This window comes from Pipra filicauda, unplaced genomic scaffold (assembly GCF_003945595.2).
Source record: "Pipra filicauda isolate LSUMZ 115617 unplaced genomic scaffold, ASM394559v2 scaffold101_size5749837_pilon, whole genome shotgun sequence".
NCBI classification, from domain to species: Eukaryota; Metazoa; Chordata; class Aves; order Passeriformes; family Pipridae; genus Pipra; species Pipra filicauda.
In genome coordinates this window covers 11,364-30,992 of record NW_024103452.1, presented here as the reverse complement: position 1 = coordinate 30,992, position 19,629 = coordinate 11,364, and the positions used below count along the sequence as shown (strand labels likewise).

General features: G+C 40.3%; 1 protein-coding gene and 1 long non-coding RNA gene across 3 annotated transcripts; one reads left to right on the top strand and one right to left on the bottom strand.

The window, feature by feature from the left end:
* Positions 1 to 694: 694 nt before the first annotated feature.
* Positions 695 to 1,979, bottom strand: LOC120324240. Its single transcript, XR_005565407.1, has 2 exons — positions 1,492 to 1,979; positions 695 to 1,326 (listed from the first exon to the last, which is right to left on the bottom strand). It is a non-coding gene; the product is annotated as an uncharacterized LOC120324240 (long non-coding RNA).
* On the top strand, positions 1,676 to 18,680 carry SSR1 (signal sequence receptor subunit 1). 2 transcript variants are annotated; one of them, XM_027744989.2, is made up of 9 exons: positions 1,676 to 1,923; positions 3,963 to 4,081; positions 6,275 to 6,362; positions 6,535 to 6,797; positions 7,606 to 7,682; positions 9,338 to 9,416; positions 10,994 to 11,087; positions 11,657 to 11,671; positions 13,787 to 18,680. In XM_027744989.2, exons 1-9 carry the CDS (start codon positions 1,839 to 1,841, stop codon positions 13,852 to 13,854), a joined length of 888 nt encoding a protein of 295 aa, XP_027600790.2. In that variant the 5' UTR covers positions 1,676 to 1,838; the 3' UTR covers positions 13,855 to 18,680. The 2 variants fall into 2 exon arrangements, with proteins under 2 accessions (XP_027600790.2, XP_027600792.1); XM_027744991.2 differs by lacking the exon at positions 11,657 to 11,671.
* Positions 18,681 to 19,629: the final 949 nt, after the last annotated feature.

Sequence of the window (19,629 nt, the reverse complement as noted above, 5' to 3'; positions counted from 1 at the left end):
ACTACTCTTGCTTCATTGTATCCTGTACGCAAATTGCTGAATTAACTGTCGGAGGAAGGATAAAGCTTGTAGGTTGTTTTTGGCCCTGGTATTTTTGTTTTTGCTGAATGTTTTGATTGCAGATCCTAGGAAAGCTTTCCATCTTAATAACCCTTCTCACATTTAAGAAAAGGTCCCCTGAGATAAAGGCAATGTATCAGTATCATATTCATTGCCTATCACACTTTGGGAAACTTTCAATTAAACTGTCAAATATATGACCTAAACCCAGTTATTCCAAAGCAACATGGAATTACAAGATTTAAACAGCACCTTTGTTTCAGTAATATGCTTTATCTTTGCTCCTTCCAGAGGTATGTTAATCTACTAAAAAAAAAATAAATTCTTATCCTTTGGAGTTTGCTGTGTTATAGTACATTAACAAAGACAAACACAACTGGCATTCCCTGCACTAAAAGCATCCCAAACTCAAAGTACAGGCTCCCACACTGCCAAGTACCAAAGGCATGCTGGCAGAGAAGTGGCCCCGGCCTCCCACAGCCACCCCATCCACCTGTTGTGGCCATGAGCACCCCGACAGCCATAGGCAGCACTTCCCACAGTATCACAGAATATTCCAAGTTGGAAGGGACCCACTCTTGTGCAGAAAAAGTGGATTCTTTACTCAGTGTGCAACAAACCATTAACTACACACTTGAGAGAAACATTTATTATTTATTTCAGAGTTGTTCGAGCCTGGGTGCTCAGTGGTATTCCACTAGTCAAGCACACCAACAATCAAAACTTTCCACTATTTATACATTTTAGCAAACACAGGCATTAATGTTCATTGGCTACAAGTTACATAGTTTCTTTATTTATTAGCATTCTATCTTCTGTTGGTTAATGACTCCCTCGCTTCTCATGCTAATCAATCCGCACGCTCGGTCTTTCTCTACTTTTGAGTCAGTGAGGTTCTTGGGTCGGTGGTCCGTGAGCCAGTCATCATGATCTCCCCCATGCTGGAATTACCTTTTACCCAGTTGGAGCTGATTTCAGCACAGCTGCTGAGTTGTCTTCATTAGTTTCTTCCTTATCTTGGGAGTTTTGCCAAATATTCCTGTGCCACGTAAATTCTGCATTCTTTGTATCCGCTGTCAGTGGTGCATCCTTCTTCCCAAGCTTTGTTAACCTCCCCCTAGGTCTGAGATCATCGAAGCATGTCAAGCCCTACACCTTAACAAGGCAATTCTACAGGTAAGTCTTCCTAACAAATGGAAATCACTCAGAGCTTGATTGTTAGCTGCTATGTGATTCACGGGTTAAATTTCCTTTCTTGTTATCAGGCTTGAAAAGAAAACAAAGAGCAAACATCAAAGAACATCCTTTCTTAAGAAAATTTTTACATCTTCCACATTTTGCAGCGCCGCGTGGATCAATCCAAGCCCGACTCCTGGCCCTGCACAGGACAGCCCCAAGAACCACCCTCCCCCCCCATTCCCCAAGAACTACACCAGGTGGATGAGAGCGTTGTCCAAAGGCTCCCCGAACTGCTACAGGCTCGGTGCCGTGCCCACTTCCCTGTGGGAGGGGCGGCGCGGGTGGATCGGGAGGCGCCCGCGCCGCCGCCGGCTGAGGGCAGACGTGTGCTAAGCGCCCACGTGACCGCCGCGCCTCCTGCCCGGCCGAGCCACGTCCGCGGGGGCGGAGCGGGGCGGGCGCGGCCCCGGATGGAGGAGCGGGAGGAGGTCCCAGCGCCCGCTCCCGCACTCGCCGCCATTTAGACAATCCCGCAGCGGCCGCCACCCACCGCCGCCGGGGCTGGCTGCGTTGGGTGCCGGGCCGTTGCCGCCGCCATCATGAGGCGCCTGTCGCAGCTGCTCCTGCTCGTCCTGCTCGTCTTCCCTGCCGCGCTGCTGCTCGGGGGCGCCCGCGGCGGCCCAGGTGAGGGCGGGCGGGTGAGCGGCCGGCGCTGCCCGGGCACGGGAGAGCGGTGGTGGGGCGGGAGGGATCCCTTTGGCGGTCCGGGGAGGGGGAGCCGCTCCCGCGGGGCCTGCGGAGCCCAGCGCCGCCTGCGCGACCCTCCCGCCCGGAGCCGGCGGGCGCTGCTCATTCATCGCCCCGGGCGCACCGCGCACGTGGCCGCCGGGGCTTCGGGGCCCGGCCCGGTGCCTGCGGGGCCCCGGCCCCGTCCGAGGGCGCCCCGGCGGGGTGCGGGGCCGGGCCCCCGTCTCTCCCAGTAGAGCCGTCCGCGGTGTCGGGCAGGGCCCTGCGGCTGCCGCCAGGTCACCGGTCCCGGTCCCGGCCGTGACACCGGCCCGCCCAGACCCCGCCTGGGGACGGGGCAGCGGGCTTGTTCTTTTCGCCGCTCCTCGGCGGTGCTGGTTTCCACATTCCCCAGCAGATGCGCTGGCTGCCACCCTGCCTTCCCACCTCTTCTGCTGCCACCCCCCGAGTGTCCTTGGCGACACCGAGGAGCGCTAATCTCTGTTTACGCTGCAGCGTTATCTGATTCACGGTCTGGAAATTACCTCCCTACTACTAAGTTTGGGAAGGCAGGAGAGGGAAGGGAGGCTTCTCATCCAGCTCTTGCAGTGGGCTGCAGCACATGCCGTGTGATAGTCCCTTCCCACAGCCGGCAGCTCTCCTTTCCCGCTATTGCCACATCATCATCAGCCCCTCCGACATCCATTGAAAAGACTGTAAGCTACGGATATGAAAGAGTGTGCTGGGCAGCAAAGGGTGCCTATGGCTTACCTGTACCCTGTTCATTTTTAAATTGAAATAGTCTTTCGTACACTTGCAAGTTGAAAACTTCAGCAAATAAAATCACGGTAGTTAAGGCTTAAGTTAAGTATTGCACGTGCTCGAGCAAAAGTCTTTGAGTGTACCTTCTGAAGACACTTGAGGGGTTGTGTTTGCTTTTTCTAGCGCTGACTGACAATTCTTTAGTCTTCGGATATACTTGTCCTGCTCAAGGATTCTTATTTCCAGTGAAAATTTTTAAATATTTATTTTAAATGCATATTTATAGCAGTTAGATCTTTTTCAGACTTGGGTAAATCAATCATCCGTTCATTTCTACTTTTTCATATGTGGAAAAAGTTAGGTTTGTTAACAAAAAAAAATCTGTAGTTTTGTGCACATGTTTTAAAAGTTCTCAGCCTTGCCTCTATGTGCTGTAAACTGCGAAGGGACAGAACTTTGTCCCGTGGCCAATATTTTTATTAATCATATTTGCCCAGTGTTTGAATGTATGAGGCTTGGCTCCATGAAAGCAAAGAGGCAATGAACTATCAGATTACACTTGTCTTGGAGCGTTGCTCTAGGTCAGGTTTCTTTCCTGACTAATGCTGTGGTTCTGTTGCATATATGGTTATATTAGTACATTATATTGAGGTCATATTAAAAAAAGACTTTTTTATATTTTAAAACTTGAGTGAAAATACGTGCAAAAATAATAACTTTTAATCTACCTTTCAAAGTGGGCTGTTCTGTTATCAGTATGCTAATCATTTAGTAGACTTGCTAGTCTTAGAAGAAACAGTACTTACTAAATTAATTTCCTGGCAATAGCAATGTCTTATTTTCACTTTTTAAATTACAAAATTAAAATATTTTCATATGTTAACATGTTCCAAAATTAAGCAATAGCTTTTAAGGCAAATTTGTTGCCTTCTGCAAATTTAAGCATTGCTGAGTGAATGCTGATTTTTTTTGTCATCCAACTGTAAACTTTTTGCTTTTCAACTTGCCGGCAGATAAATGAGTAGGTGAGAAAGTTATTAGAGAAGGAATAATGCTGAAAGATCAACCCAGGCATCATTTTAATGTGAGGTTTTTGCAACTAAGGCTTCAAAACACTGTACTGGACAGATTTTTAAGAACTTCTTCAAACATTAGTTTGAGAATTGTATTTCAGTGTCAGTTTTCTATTCATTAACTAGACATTAAAAAGGCTTTCTTGGATTTTGTTTTGATAGGTTCAGGTTTATTAGCTGCAGCTCAAGATGCTACAGAAGATGAGGAAGCTGTGGAAGATACTGTAGTTGAAGATGAAGATGATGAAGCTGAAGTTGAAGAAGATGAGCCAACAGACTTGGTAATTTTACATGAGCGTTACTTCAGAAGTATGAATTAGACCAAAAGTGCTTCAAGCTGGATAATTTACGTATGAGTTTAGTAACGTTATTTTCAAGTAGCTGTTTCCACGTGTCTGATTAAGCTTGTGTTCAGTTTGAAGTGTCAAAAGGATTTATCTTTTCTTCCTGAATTACAAGTTGAGAAACCACATGGGGACATCCTGCCAAAACTATAGGTCACAAAAAAGAACACCAAGTGAGAGAAACAGATTCTCATGGGAGCCCCCTGTAGTTCTTTTCTAGCTTAAGCTGCACCTCAGTAAACTGAGAAAAAGATTGCGCTGTGGGTCTACTTAATTCTGGCTTCTTTGTATCTACTTTCCAGGGGCAACAGAACGTCTGTTTTGTAGCCCCTTTTCACTTGCTACATTCCTAGCCTCTGACACTTGTTGCAGGGTATGTTGTGAGCATGTTGCTGTTTAGGGTCACTTGCTTCAGCTTGGCAAACGTTAAAAAAATTTCTTTGACATAAGTTTTCTCTCAGCAGAGTCTCAGATGTCTGATTCCAGGAAAAAATAATTTAATAATTGAGTGCTACTGCAATAGGGACAGTTTGAGCTGAGTCCCTCTGGAAAAGAACCCTGAACAAAATCCCTGGGCTTTTATACTCTTACAACCTGTGCACCTGTTCTTCGTGCACTTTGCACGTGCCTCTTGGTTTAATGGTGATTTTTTTTTCTGGGGTCTTCTTGTTCCTTATTGAGTTATTTCTCTAGCTGTATTTGTCTGGATGGGTTGCATCTTCTGCTGACAGTTGTGGCTTCCTAATGTTTCAGTTTGTGCTGGTCTCCCAGCCTCCCTTCACATAGCTAAGCAACAGTTCAAGATTTGTTCAACTTTTCAAGGTGAAAGTTTGCAGCTGCAGCCTAAGGCTTCAGAAACCTTAGTTATTTATGCTAAGCAAAACTAATCAGACAAGACAACACAGGTAAAAGAATTCTGCTAACTAAACTTAATTTACAAGACAAAAAAAATTACAAACAAAAAAAATTGTAAACAAAAAAGTGAAATATTTTATGTGGTTTTGTGATCTGCTTATAGCAGCTGAGTATTAGGTTTGCTAGACACTTAGTGTACAAAATTCTCTCAAATAAGGAAGTCTGGGACATTATTAGGCAAAGACGCGTAATAAGAACATAGACCTGGTAAACTGTTCTTTCGTTGTATCAGATTTTACTGATGTTGATAAGCTGGTGAGTTTATGGTTGACCAGCTTTGTTAAGTGGTGGAAGGTATGCTATGTCAGTACTGACAGAGTATTATTAAATAACCTTTTGAGTGTATTTTGCTTTTAATAAATAGTTTATGGCTCGGTTACAAAGCATTACGCTTTTTAGACATTTATTTGTCACTGAAAGAGAAGATATACTTGAAATCAAGATGCTAGGTGCTCAGCTCTGGTTCTCGAGTTCATGGTATGTGTACGACAGGTCCAGTAGGATATCCACTGCTTCAGGTGGTCGTTTAAGCACTGAAATCAAATGGTCTGACTTGCAAGCGGTTAGCTGAGACTGTTCAAAATTAGGTCAGCCTTGTTTTTATTTGGTGGGGGCAGTGATGATCCCATGATCCCAAAGTGGAAAATAAGCCTTTAATGCTTGCATTTGCCAAATTAAAAAGTTCATCGTCACGAAGGTGAACTTGAACAAGTGGGTCCATGAACTTGCTTAGTTCCAACAGTCTAACTGTTTCCAGGCATACATACACTTAACTAATGAAAACTGAATAGAAAGCTACTAAACACTCCCTCTATGGTGAAAGTAACTCTGGTTTGTCATATGGTTGTCTGTATTTTGGAAGTTCTTGTTTTCTAAATAGAAATATCTTAGATGTGAACACTTAACATTTAGACTCTATTCTTTTCCTTCTGCCCCCAAACAGAAACCATGCTGATGCTTTCTGATTATAAACCTTTTCAATAGAGATAAATGCAGTTCAGATTAGTACTGTGTCAAATATAACAAATAGAAAGAGAAATGCTGAAAATGATGCTAATCAAGTCTAGAGGGAGACTGACTGTGCTAATCCTGCAACAGTAGGATTTGGTACTTGCCGTTGTTGCTTGCTTTGCCGCATGGGATTCTCATGAACCAAGCATGGTCTTTGCTTCACTGTTCATTATAGGATTTTTTCAAAAAAGTCTCTTGTCTTAGACAGAAGAAAAAGAGGAAGAAGACTTGTCAGGAGAGCCTAAAGCCTCACCTAGTGCTGATACAACTATCTTATTTGTGAAAGGTGAAGGTAAGAGTCCCCTGCTAATCTACCGTCCTCTTTACCAATGCTTAGACTATATCTGTTTGCGTAAAACAGTGAAGCTCTAAAACCACAGTCTGTTCTAGATGCTCTCTGTTTAGAAATTGGCTAGGTGTGGTGTATGAAATTTCTAATAGTTGGATATTTTTTCGTGTTTCAGACTTTCCAGCGAACAACATTGTAAAATTTCTGGTGGGCTTCACCAATAAGGGTACAGAGGATTTCATTGTTGAGTCTCTCGATGCTTCTTTCCGGTATCCCCAAGACTACCAGTTTTATATCCAGAACTTCACAGCTCTCTCTCTGAACACAGTAGTTCCACCACAGAGACAAGCCACGTTTGAGTACTCTTTCATCCCTGCTGAGCCTATGGGTGGTCGTCCTTTCGGTCTAGTTATCAATCTCAACTACAGAGATGTAAACGTAAGTCTGATGTAATTCATCTGAATCTTCCTAGTTGATGTGGAGGTGTCAGGAAAGAACTGCTTAGTTGGGTTACTACCGCTTCATAAAGTGAATGCGTTTGTAATGTTTAACTAAATCACTAGATACGTAAGCACACTAAGTGACTGCTTACATGTTTCACATTAGCTGCCCAGGCACTCTCAGTTCTTTATATGTTGCACTTAAAGTTATGTCGTCAGTGGAAGCTAGAAGGCCTTAGAACTGTATAGTAGTGGGATGTACTCCTAAAAAACCAAACCAACCAACCAACCTGTTTAGGACAACTGAATTATCACTGTGCTTTTCAGATTGGACTATGTTAACAAACCCTACTACCAACCTGAATGCCATCTGCAAACTTTATTTTAGGCAAATAAATGGCCAGTAATTGCAATCTGGGGGAAGACTATGCAAAAGCATAAATGGGGATAAAACAGGGGATTCTTTTTCTCTTTTGGTGCAGGTCAAAGATTAACGGGCCTCTGTACCTTTTGTGTTTTGGTAGTCATAATAAGAACCCTTCGTATGTAATATGTCTTGTTATAGGAAATAACATACTGAAGGCCAGGTGTGACTGTCTTGCTAATACCAAGACTGTTCTTTGCAGTTGGAGTGAAACATTTGTGCTTTTATGTGTTGAGTCAAACTAGCACTACTTATTACTTAATAAAGTCTTATGCAAGAGTTACTGCTTTCTAGAATTTTTCCAAGAACATGGAAAAAGATAAACATTTGCGTACGTGTTTAACAAATTAGTTTGAAATGTTATGTGCAAACTTTGTTATAGGGCAACATGTTTCAAGATGCTGTCTTCAATCAAACTGTTACAATTATTGAAAAAGAAGATGGGCTGGATGGAGAAACGTAAGGAGACTGGAGATGCAAGTTCAGTTTGTGTCCTGGTAGAACAGGTTACTGATGGTGCCAGTGAGACTAGTTCCTGTATCCTCGTTTTATTGAATGTTAGGTCTGCTATGTTGATGGTGTAGTAGGCATCTGACAAATGCTGACAGACTGAAAATAAGAACTTTTTCCCAAAATTAAAGTCTGTATTAATAGTGGGGATCTTCAGGATTGGTACTATGTCAATGAGCAGTTTACAGATGTGCTTTAGCTCAGAGGACATAAGCCTGGAATAGGACTGGATGTTATACACGTACATAGCAATTCCAAGCTGTTATACTACTATGCTTTTTCCTAAGAGTTAAGAGGTGCAGAGGGTCCATAGTATTAGGCTGTGGGTCCTGCTGTCAAGACTGGAATAAATTTCTGGAGCACTCCAGTATAATCTAAGGTTATATAAACTAAAAGATGTATTTGGAGTACAAGATAGAGGAACTCAACCATTCTTTGCACTATCCCCTATCTGTAGAAGATATCTTTCAGGAGTGATTCTTTTCAAAGATAAGTAGATCTGACACACCTTGTACGTTGCAAGCATATGCCGTACTGACATGCTTTTAAATATTTTAACACTGGAGTGGAATTTTAAGTGAACCTCTGAGTTAAAAAAAGTTATTCTTCAGAAATACTTGTAGACAATGTTGAATATCTGAATTGTCCTGCCACAGGTAGAAATTGCCTGCTGAGCAAGCTTCCTTTTAAAAAAGGTCAGCCAAAAGAAATAGCTGTTGCATTAATTCATGTTTCTCAAATAGAATGGCATAAATGAAAGAAAAATTGGTCACATGAAAATGTGTGATACTCTGAAAAAGGAGCTCTCAAAAGAATTCAATGTATTAGAATTAGTTTGTGCAAATGTCCTGTGAATAGATAATTACTCTATAACAGGGATTTTCAATTAAGTCTCTTGTTTAGTTTAACTCCATAATTTCCTTTATCATAAATCTGGGTTCAGATGTTCAGCTTGGAATAGGTTTTTTACCTGTAAACTGCCTACTTCCCAAATTAATTTTAGATCTAACTTATATTCACCTCTTGCTAAGTATCTACAGGTATTTCTGGTAAAATTCTTCAAAACAAACCTAAATAAGCAGATTAAAAAAACCTATTTATTGCATAGGTAGAATTCTAACTGTGGAACCCAGAACAAGATAAGCAAGGTCTTTCAAAGCTCTGTTGCAAATAAATTAAGTCCTAGCAGCACTTGCTTTGCAGTAGTGTACTAAAAGCATGTAAGAGATTTTTAAGGGGTTTGTAAGTGCTTAAAGCTGTCACAAACATAAATATTGCCTATAACCCAATATCTTGAAACTTCATGATAGTGCAAAAAAGTTCTTGAAGTTACACAATTTCAGTATTTATTTAGAACAGTTTTCTAATTTATACAGCATTTTTCAAATGTTCTGTTGTTCAGAATTAAGTTTGATTACAGTTTCTGAAGTCAAAGTCAGAATATTTGTTAGCACTTCAGTTTCAGAATCATTGTTTTTTTCCCCACTCCTTCCCTACAAAAGTTCATATGTGGCCAAAGCTAGGCTTAGATTCTGTGCCTCTGTGTAAACTCTCTTCAGAACTTAGGATTTTCATTTAATGGTTTCTTAAACTGTTTTTTAAAGGATCTTCATGTACATGTTCCTCGCTGGACTTGGTCTACTTGTCATTGTTGGCCTACATCAGTTACTAGAATCTAGGAAGGTGGGTAGTGTGTTTATGTACTTGTTAATGCAAGACCTTTTTGATGTTGATATGGTTTGAAGCTGGCTCCCTGCCAAGTCTCCAAACCTTACCACCAGAAGTCCCCCCCGCCCCAAACCTCAGAGAGAAGAGGGAGGAAAAAAACTAAGAAAACCCGAAACGAGAGAGAGACAACCAAAGTGATATATATAAATATATTTACACTTATATACAATTAAAATATACAATTTCACAAGGGAAAGGGAAGGGAAAGGGAACAAAACTAAAGTAAAATATATATATATATATCCCAATCAGTAGCCCAAGATCTAGTAACTAAAAAGAGTTAGCAAAGAAAATAGCTCACTACTCTCCTGGGACAACCAAGAGTCGCTCTGGAACGATCGCCGGCAACCTCCGTCTCCCAAGGTCGGCAAGGCCTTGCCAGGCCTCGCTCCCCAACATGGCAGACTCAACAGCAGGGAACCTGCACCTCCGAGCCGCCGGAAGGAAAGAGAGCGAAGGCCTCTCCTCCTTTCTTCTTATAATCTGGCTTACGTAAAAATCGTAGGGAATACTGGATAAATCTGGACCCTTCCTTGGTTACAAACTGGTCACCAAGGAAGGCCTAGCCCAAACCACCACAGATGTGAAAAGAAAGCAATTCAGTCATTGTTTCTGGAATATGACAGTACAGGTAAAACTTCAGAAGATTTATTTTTAGAACCTTAGAGCTTACTGGAGAAACTAGAGAGTTTTTTAAAACTTCATAACTGAAGACATTTTGATTACTCAGCTCTTTGGCGCCACACTGAAGCTGAATTGGAAGCTTTGATACCTTCCAGTCACTGGATGTGTGTGTCTTCTGATTCACTACTTACTGGGTAGATTTTCCCCATGCTCTCTATTTCTGCCTATTAGTTTAATCCAGATCAGACTTTGGGGAAAACAGCTGTCTAGTCCTTTATTTAGTTCTCATCAAAGCTTTGCCATAATGTTGATTAGGGCCTTCTGAATTCCATTTGTAATTGCATTAATTTAGCTAATAACAGCTAAGGGTTTGTCTATGTATGTGGTTTGGCAAGTAAAAACTGTTGAAAGCTTGAAGTCTCATCTGTATGCAATGCATAGGTGATGCCTTTGTGTGGTGTGGCTTAGCATATTTTTGAAGTAACTTCACTTGGGAAAAAGTATGGGATGATTATTGTATGTTGACATCTATTTTGCAAGGTGACATACAAGAATGTTGTACTAATCTGAGAAAGCATAATGAAACTAGTCATCACGAAGTTTGATTAATCATCACCCATTTTTTGCAACAGGTATAATGAACTTGCCCAGGTGTGCATGAAATCTTGATGTCTTTATGTGGAATAAGTATTGTGAGGCGTATAAGAAGTGGTAATGTGAGGCTTAGGGAATAAATTGCTATTAGGAAGGATAGCCTAGCTTTAACTCCAAAGACAGCTCCATACATTGACTAGCCTTAAGTTTGTGCCTTAGTGAAATAATTACAATTCATTAAATGTAGCATTTTTAGTAATTGTGCTATCCAAACCTTCTTTGAAAGAAAAATCTTTCCTTTCTTGAATTTGCAGAGGAAAAGACCGGTACAGAAAGTAGAGATGGGAACATCAAATCAAAATGATGTTGATATGAGCTGGATTCCCCAAGAAACTTTAAATCAAATAAGTAAGTAATCTGTCTTCCACAAACTGGAGCATAAGAAACCTGCTTGATCAATTAATTATAATGGAATAAGTAACTGATACCCATTTCTCACAACAGCATACAACTCTTCTAGGGAATAAAAAACTGTCTAAAGCACTGTGCTTAATGATTAGACTGTTACTTTAGCAGCCTGGTCTTTATTAGATCAACCGGTAAAGTTTGTTCTGTAATGACTATTGGTGACTCTTACAATTTGGTCTGTAGACTGTTTTTCAACAGTATAAAATCTCTACCCAAAACCTGCATCACAAAGGAGGTTTAAATAGGAGAAAATAGCTGTCATCTCAAAGTTTCTGTAGGTTGTTTGGAAGTTTGCCTGTAGACCAAAGTTTTAAATGAGCATTAGAAGTGTATATTAACTAAAGCCACGTTAAAACTTGGTGTTAATGTCCTTCACAAATCCAAAATGATTAAGTTCTACTTGATACCTGAAATGACAACAGTAACCCAAATATCTGATTTCCTTAGACTGTTTGTGGATATTTCTAACTTCTCTTACTCTCTTCTCTTTTGCTTTCCCATGGCTTCAGTGCAGAGTAGAAGAGGTGAGGCAAACCCTTTGTGAGCTGCAGAGTGAAAGTGGTTAATGTGTTGTCCATGTAATAATTGGGCATGGATAGAAGTACAGCTTCCTGCATGCAATGCCTGGTGATGTAGCATGAGCAGTAAAAGATAACAGAACAGATGTGTGCAATGGCACAAATGCATTTTATGTACTTCTAAATTTATGCTTTCATGTATTTTGTGTATGCATTTCTGGTTATATTGTAGTCACATAGTTTCAGTAGGATACTGCTGAAATATTGTTGTCTCTTCTAACAATTCCCAGAACTCTTTATCTAAAAGGCAGATGTGTATTTTGCCTTCTCTGCTACCTTAGTGTAATGTCAAACTGATATTACATAAGGACGGTGGAGGGACTATTCATGACCAATGGCTGAGGGCATCTTGTTTCAGTGAGAAACAGACCTCACCCTTGGGTATAATAGTTTACTAATCAGGTTTATCTTCCTGCGTCTTTCTTATCTGGGTGAACTATCATCAGAAGCATTGGCTGGTGTGAGGTGAGAGAGCCTCAACAAAGTGCATCCTAGACAAGACATAAACAGAAGTGCTTTGAAAACCCTTTGTGGGACCTACCTTTACTTGGCAAAGACTGCTCTTTTAATGAAATAAGCATATTCTGAGCTTCATTTAGTGTAGAAGGGCTAGAGGCCTTAGGTCTGATATGTGCCAGGAGCTGATGACTTTGCTTTTTTTATTCCTTCACCCTTTTTACTCTATTTACAGGACTATTGCCCTACTTGTGAAGATGTAAGCTTTCTTGTGTACATTGTTTCCTGTGAGACACAAGAATGATAGTGTAAAATCTAGGCACAGAAATCTGAAGTCTCAATCTAGCAAGAAAAACTAAATGCTATTTTTTCTGAATAACAAGCTATTTTTTCTGAATAACAAGCTGTCTTTAAACAGGTTCAAATCCTGGTAATGTTTGGGTCCTGTCCCAGTCCCTTTCTTAAGCCAAATAGATATTCATATCTTTTCATATCTTAATACCTGAAGTCTAGGAAAAACTGATGTAAGTCAAACAATTAAGTTGTTCTTAATTGTTGTTTTCTCAGCTCCCAGTTAGCTTCAGTTAGAACTCTACATTGGAGTTCTTTAAAATATGTGGCCTTTAAGATTTTGGAGGTTCTTGAATTTTTATTGCTGAAAGACATTTAATACTGTACTGATCGGCTCATAGTGGCATGATGGCTGCTCCTTGTGTTTGCACATACTCTAAACAGTGAAGTTATTGGAGATTGTTCTGTTTTAAGAAAATGTGCGTTTTTAAGTCAGCGGGTGCACATATCAATCGCTTTAGCACTTCATACAGAGTATTGAAGCTTCTCTACAATAATCATAGAACCATAGAAGGGTTTCTATTGGGACCTTAAAGTTCATCTAGTTACAACCTCCCTGCCATGGGCAGGGACACCTTCCACTAGACCAGGTTGCTCAAAGCCCCGTCCAACCTGGGCTTGAACATTTCCAGGGATGGGGCAGCCACAGCTGCTCTGGGCAACTTGTTCCAGTGCCTCGCCACCCTCACAGTGAAGAATCCTCATATGGGGTATCTGATTATAAAGTGCATCTTCATAGTCAAATGTGGATGCTTTCCGGAAAAGTGGGATTTTTCACAAGAAAAACACTTATCTTCAGCTGCTAGTCTATATGAATGTGGAAATGCTTTATGCAAGACAGCTTGCTTAAAGGAGAGTCAATCATAAATTCTTCAGGAAGGCAAACTCAAGTCAGCATTGATCAAAATAATTCATTAACTTTATGAAAGTGTAATTACCGAACATGAAAGTTTTCTAAACAAAGGAGTGGGGTGGAGATGGTGTGGGTTTTTGGTTCTGAGTTTTTTCGTATTTTAGTAAGTGGCTAGAGCAAACTTTACCCTGGAGTTGCATGTTACAGAATGGAAATGTTTTTTTGTTACCTTCTATTTGGTATGAAAAGGGCTGAACAAGTTGCTTGATTGGCTTCTTTGTGGTGATACATTGCATTAGCAGGGCAGTTTGTCTTCTGTTTGGGAGGAGAAAAATACATAGTCGTGTAACAATTGCAACTGATGCAACTGTAACTCCTTTTTTCTTTTTTTTTCCATCCAGATAAAGCTTCACCAAGGAGGTTGCCCTACAAGAGGGCACAGAAGAGACCAGTGGGCTCTGATGAGTAATATTAACTAAGTACAACAGTTGAACCTTTACTAATCCTGCCTGTTTGGTTTTTTTTTTGGATTGGAGTAGTGCAGAGAATCCATATCACCATAAGGAAAATATTGCTAAACATTTGGACTGAACAGATTAACTGAATGGTGTTAATATTACTGAAAATGCACTTCTCTTAATTTTTTTTTTTTTTAATTGTTGGGGGGTGGGGGAAGGTACCCGTTAAGATTTGTGCCTGCGTGTGTAAGCGGTTGGTCTTAACAGAAACATGTTACCTGAAATGTGCCTTTAGAGTTCTTTGTAATGCTGGCTTGTCATCTGTACATTGTCTTTGAAGGATTTTTCTCCTCTCCTAATCTGAATGTCTAGTGACTTAATCTGTCTTGATTGTATCATATCTGTATCAGAATCTGTATGCATTTCTCTTCTTCAGTAAGTAACATTATTCTTTACAGCATGCACACACTGAAGTTTGTGTGTGTGGTCCCATTTCAGTGGCCAGGCACTGATCATCTAGACTTCTGCATAGTTTGCATTCTAAAGGCACAATTGGGTATAGCTGCTTGTAGTGGTAGATATTTTGCTGCTGTTTTGATCTGGGCTTGCAGTGACCTAAAAATCTGAACTTATCTGCACAGATGTTAGCAAGACTCTTACACAGCAGCAGAACTCGTGAAGCATGGAATTTGTGTGCTGAATTGGTATTACTACATAAATCTTTTTTATACCCAACTTGGTAAATGGTTAGTTATTTGAGTCGTGCCAGCAGCTTAAGTATTCAAATTATAGTGGTAGTTCTGCAATGTTTACTCAAGAAACTATTGAACAAGACAGAATAACTTTTCAGTAAGTTCTTGGTTCTCTCTCCTAAAAACTAGAATACCATATGTATCCAAATGTTGATTTTGGGCTTTTTTAAAGCTTTACAAGGATTTGCTGTACACACTTGAAACTGAATTTGAAAAATGGTTTTTATTGGCAAACTATTTAATTCACCCTTTATGGTTTTTAAAGCTCACCCATCTTTCTGCTGCTCAGTACATTGGTCTGAATTATTTTTTTTCTCACTTTGTCTTTCTTACTAGTAACACAGATGCATATTCATCACTAACTACATGTTATTTCAGTACTCAAGCAGAAAAGCTCTATGAAATCAAAAGGAGATTCCCTTTTGTGCTTACATGATTACCAGGTACTGAGGTATTGATCCACATCCACTGCATTCAAGAATTTAACTGACAGGGAAAAGAGCAGATATACAGTCTCAGTTTGCTGCCATTCAGGCACTTGGACAAGGTGTGAATTGCTTGCATCTAAACTGCCTCTCTTCCTGTGTCTGAAGGTTATCTGGAACCTCGCTGAGGTCAGGAAGAGGCATCAATTTGAAACCTCTGTCTTCTTTCCCTGCCCTTTCTGATCCCCATCTGTAGAAATGCTCTTTTAGATCTAAACTTGCCCTGCAGGGGCTGAGCTTCTGAGTCAATGAATGCTAAGCAATATTTCCAAGTCCTGTCACAGTGTGTTTGAAGCATCTAAGCTCTGAAACTACCTGTACTGGCACTATTTTATTATACACTTTGCCAGAATGAACTGTGAAGATGTTCTTGACTCATCTCGCTGTGGAAGAGATGCTTTATTCAACTTTCTGAAAATATAGCTAGTCCAGGTAGAATACTTTTTGCAGTTAAGATTGCTTTGTTTTCATACAGATCACTTAGCAAACAGCTGAATGCTGCCTTCATAAGAGGTATCTCCACTCAAGTTGTGTGGAACAACTTTTTTTGCCTTTAGTGATGTAATCTGTGATTCTGTGGTAGGTTTGAGGGCTTATATTCAAGCTTGCATTGATTCAAGAGAGTGTTTATGTATTAAATGCTTTATATACTAAAGCCCTATATTTATTGCAGCACCTGATACACTGAACTTTTAAGTTCCCTCTTTTGGATTATGTCTCTAACCTGACATCAAGAGGGTTTTTTTTTCACCTCTGGTAATAGGTCATCTTGAACTGTGTGCTCTAATTCTTCCCAAGGATCAAAGGTACTCTCTGAGGGGGTGGTGATGAGAGCTACTCTAGATACAGTGGTACACCGGGAAAAAAGACAAAGTATCAGAACAGAGGATGCTAATTTGTAATACTCTAGTTTTTGCTGAGATAAATAGCTTAGCCCTTACTGACTGAGTCCTGGAGCAAGTGTGGCCTTTAGAAGCTAGAGGACTGTACAAATAAGAAGTAAATACTTGAAGGTTTCAGCTCTTTTCTCTGCACTTGAAGGTTACCTTCCAAATGCTTAAGCTCTAAGCATGAAGGAAGAGAGGAGGCATCTTGCGCAGGAATCAGCACTGGCAATGTCCAGTTGTGCCAAACCCATCTTTCTGATCATACAACTTGGCATTCACTGTGGATGGTTCACAGTAATTTTCTCAGCTAGAAGCAGTTCGTAAGAACAGTGGCCAGTAGACCACTACTGCTCATGATAAATGTCATAACAGTTTTGAATTACTTGTTTCTCTTTAATTTGCTGTAGTTGAAACTTAGCAATAACATTCCAGTATGCAGTGGAAACTGAACTTTGGCATCTCTAACATTATTTCTAGTGAATAAGCCAGTCTACTATACTAATTTTTCTTCAAATGGAAGAGTATACTTGCTGCTTTATCCCATTGGTTAGAAACTTTTATTTTGGTACTTGAATTTTCTACTCAATTTTTAAACACACAGAGATAGCTTAGTGTCACAGGTATGTTATTGGATATCATTATTACCAGCTGTGTAGGGTATCCTTTCACTGACTTAAAGATGAGACAGTAGCAATTCTACCTGTCTCTATGCCACCCCTTTCCATGTGGCAGCATAAGCATTATTATAATCTAGCGTTCTCACCACTATTCAGCTGGCTTAGTACACTGCCACACCACTGCTCCTGTGAGGTTTTGAGAAAGTTTCACGGTGAGAACTGTAAAAGATGTGGGCTAGAGTTTCTTCCTAATTAGTAAGAGATGTTAAAGTGGTTTTAGACAGCACATAAACTATGGCCTTAGAGTGAAGGACCACTATTAATTCCTTTCTCACAGCTCCTTAACTTACTCAAAAAAATTGTGCAGACTTAACAATTCCACACTTGGGGTAAGAAAAACTGCTTTAGAGTTCATGTCTACAAAGCATTGAGCTAGATTTGAACTGCATGGGATACTTGTAGCCCTCTGTATGCTGTCTGCTTCATGACAGCAGTTCATTTTTTCCCAGTATCATTTAATCTGAGAAAGAAGAGTGGCTGCTGTCAGACTAAAGGATTGAAGCATCACCTTAATTCTTCATGTACAAAATTATTAAATTGCAGACTAGTGATGGTAGTGCTTGTTTAAAGAGTTATGCTGAAGCTCTTCCTTAGCTTGGAACAGGTATAATCAAAATTATCATTCACTGATTATTCCTGGAATGCATGGTGCTAAACAAAGTGTTGCAGGTGAAAGCTCTGAATTCAGGGAAGCCAAATAATAATGTGGGCTGGTTGTCCCATTTTTCAGTGTGCCTGATGTACTGAGCAGTAAAGAGTCTGTTCTCTTTTCTCCTCCAAAGGAAGGACACTGCCTACCTCATAGGAGTGACACAAGGGCTGTTTCAAGAGTGTTTTGAAGTTATTTGAGACTTGCACAATATGCTTCCGTGGAGATAGTAAGACATAGCACTAGTGTAGCTTGCTGGCAATTGCATACATAGATCCATACTGTACCAGTTCGGTCCCCTCACTGAACAGAACTCAGCAGCTTTACACTTAGACATTTCTAAAATTCACAGAGGAATCGCAATTAACTTACAGAGGAGAGCAAAGCCAGAAAGATCTCCTATTTTCTGCAAAGGCTTATGGGCGGGCTAAGTAACATTCTTCTGGCATTTTTCCATTTATCTTTTCAATTTTCCCGGTGACTTTTTTTAATCAATTGATACAGATGATTGTTTGTGTAGCTACAATCAACAGTCAGTTTAAGAATGACTGATTGTTTTGGATGATTAAGTTCAGATGTACTGCAACTGAAGTGTTAAATTAACATTTAGGTTTTTACCTGCTGACTTCCATTTATAGGTGAGATCAGATCTCTTTAAAACAGCTGCAGGTTTTTGTAAATTATACTTGATTTTTTTTTTTCTTAGCATTGTGTAGCTTTTTTTCTTTTTTTTAATAAAGCATGAGTATGGCACCAAAAAAAGGCCTTTTCCTTGATAAGCAACCTGTACTTGCAAATATGCAAAGAGTGGAAAAAATACTATTCTTAAAAAGCTGCTTTCTACAAGTGTAGTTGGGACAGAAATAATATTGAGCAAATACTCTGTTTTGGACAGTGGACTCATAATTAAGATTAGAATTCTTTATAAGAATGAGGGAGGGCCCTGGGAAAACGTTCAGTAAGTTCTTGAATCCTCATCTGTTAAAACTGAGCCATAGTCCCCTACATTTCTAGAAGGAATAACCTCCTGTTAAACCATAGGCAGTGGAAAAAGGATTTGTTAAGATGCTTAAAGGTTGCTGAAGCACGAGGTTTTAATAAGGCCAAATCCTTATGGCTTTTCCATGAATGCTGTTATCTGACCAAACAAACATGATGTTCCAGGCAGTAATTCTGACAGTAGCAGTTCCAGCAGGTGTATTGTATCCAAACAGAACAAGGTAAGACTTGCTGGGGAAAAAAGCTGACAAAAATGGCTTAAAAATAAAGGATGCTGGGACTCCTGTATTTGTGAACTATATCTGTGGATAAATAAGGAAAAAATAAAGCAGATGTGTTGATGTATTTTTAGGTCCGAGAAGACATAAAAATAACTCTGAAATTTGAAGCCTGCCTCATCTTTCCCTGAAAAAATCAAGATAGGTTTTTAAGATCTCATCTTGGTATCTCTTCTTTCTAAACCAGTTATTGCAGTCTGTCTATCTGCCTGTCTTTTCTGTCCCCTCACGTTAGTAGTCTTGGCTATAAATTTATATTAGCCAAGATGCAGTAATATTTCAGCATTACAACGTCGCAGTCCTGTAACTGATGAGGAAAAGCTGAAACTTAATTTGCCTTTCCTCTTCCCTCTCTGTCTGTTCAGCTAACATAGAAACCACAACTCGTCCTACCTTAACTGAGTTTTCCCTCTGCCACTTAAATTCACAAAATGAAACTGCCACTTAAGAGCTGGCTCTTTCACACAGCAAAGAGAATGCTTGGAGGTGATGTACTTAGTCACAATTGTCTGAATAAGGGAGATTTTCAAGATGATCTCACAGTGTATATTCTAGTAAAGAAGGTTCAGTCCTGCCCTGCAGGGCCTGGATGGAGCTACACAGTGTAATTTTCATAGACATGAAGCTGCTTGATGAAGCATGTGGGATTAAAGCCTTTACCCTGGAAATAAAATACAGTACTGGGTTCACTAGATGGAAATTATTACAGCCAGCAATACCCAAATCTGCCAGCTGAGGGATCTCCCAAGCCTGTGACAACTGCTCCTCATAACAGACAAGTACAACAGAGCTTTAGCCCCTTCTCGAAGAGCAGCATCTACATGGATGGGTTAGAGCAACTGTGTCTAGTCTTTCTTAATCATTCCTTGCTGTATCTTGGTCACCAGAGTAAATCTGAGCAATATATTTTTCTGTGCTTTTCAGAAAATAATTGCCAGATGTGAAGCTTGAAGTCAGAAAAGCTGTAAGTGGTTGTGTCTTGCATTTGCTTCCAGAAAACATCAGGGCTGTAGCCACCCACACTGTCACTGCAAAGTGTTGCAGAGGCAAGGTTTATAG

Bases quoted from the DNA above. Each gene is read 5' to 3' on its own strand.
- SSR1 (XM_027744989.2), top strand. From the start codon at position 1,839: ATGAGGCGCCTGTCGCAGCTGCTCCTGCTCGTCCTGCTCGTCTTCCCT. The intron at 6,798-7,605 runs GTAAGTCTGATG...ACTTTGTTATAG, and splicing joins TCAACTACAGAGATGTAAAC to GGCAACATGTTTCAAGATGC. The intron at 9,417-10,993 runs GTGGGTAGTGTG...TTGAATTTGCAG, and splicing joins AGTTACTAGAATCTAGGAAG to AGGAAAAGACCGGTACAGAA.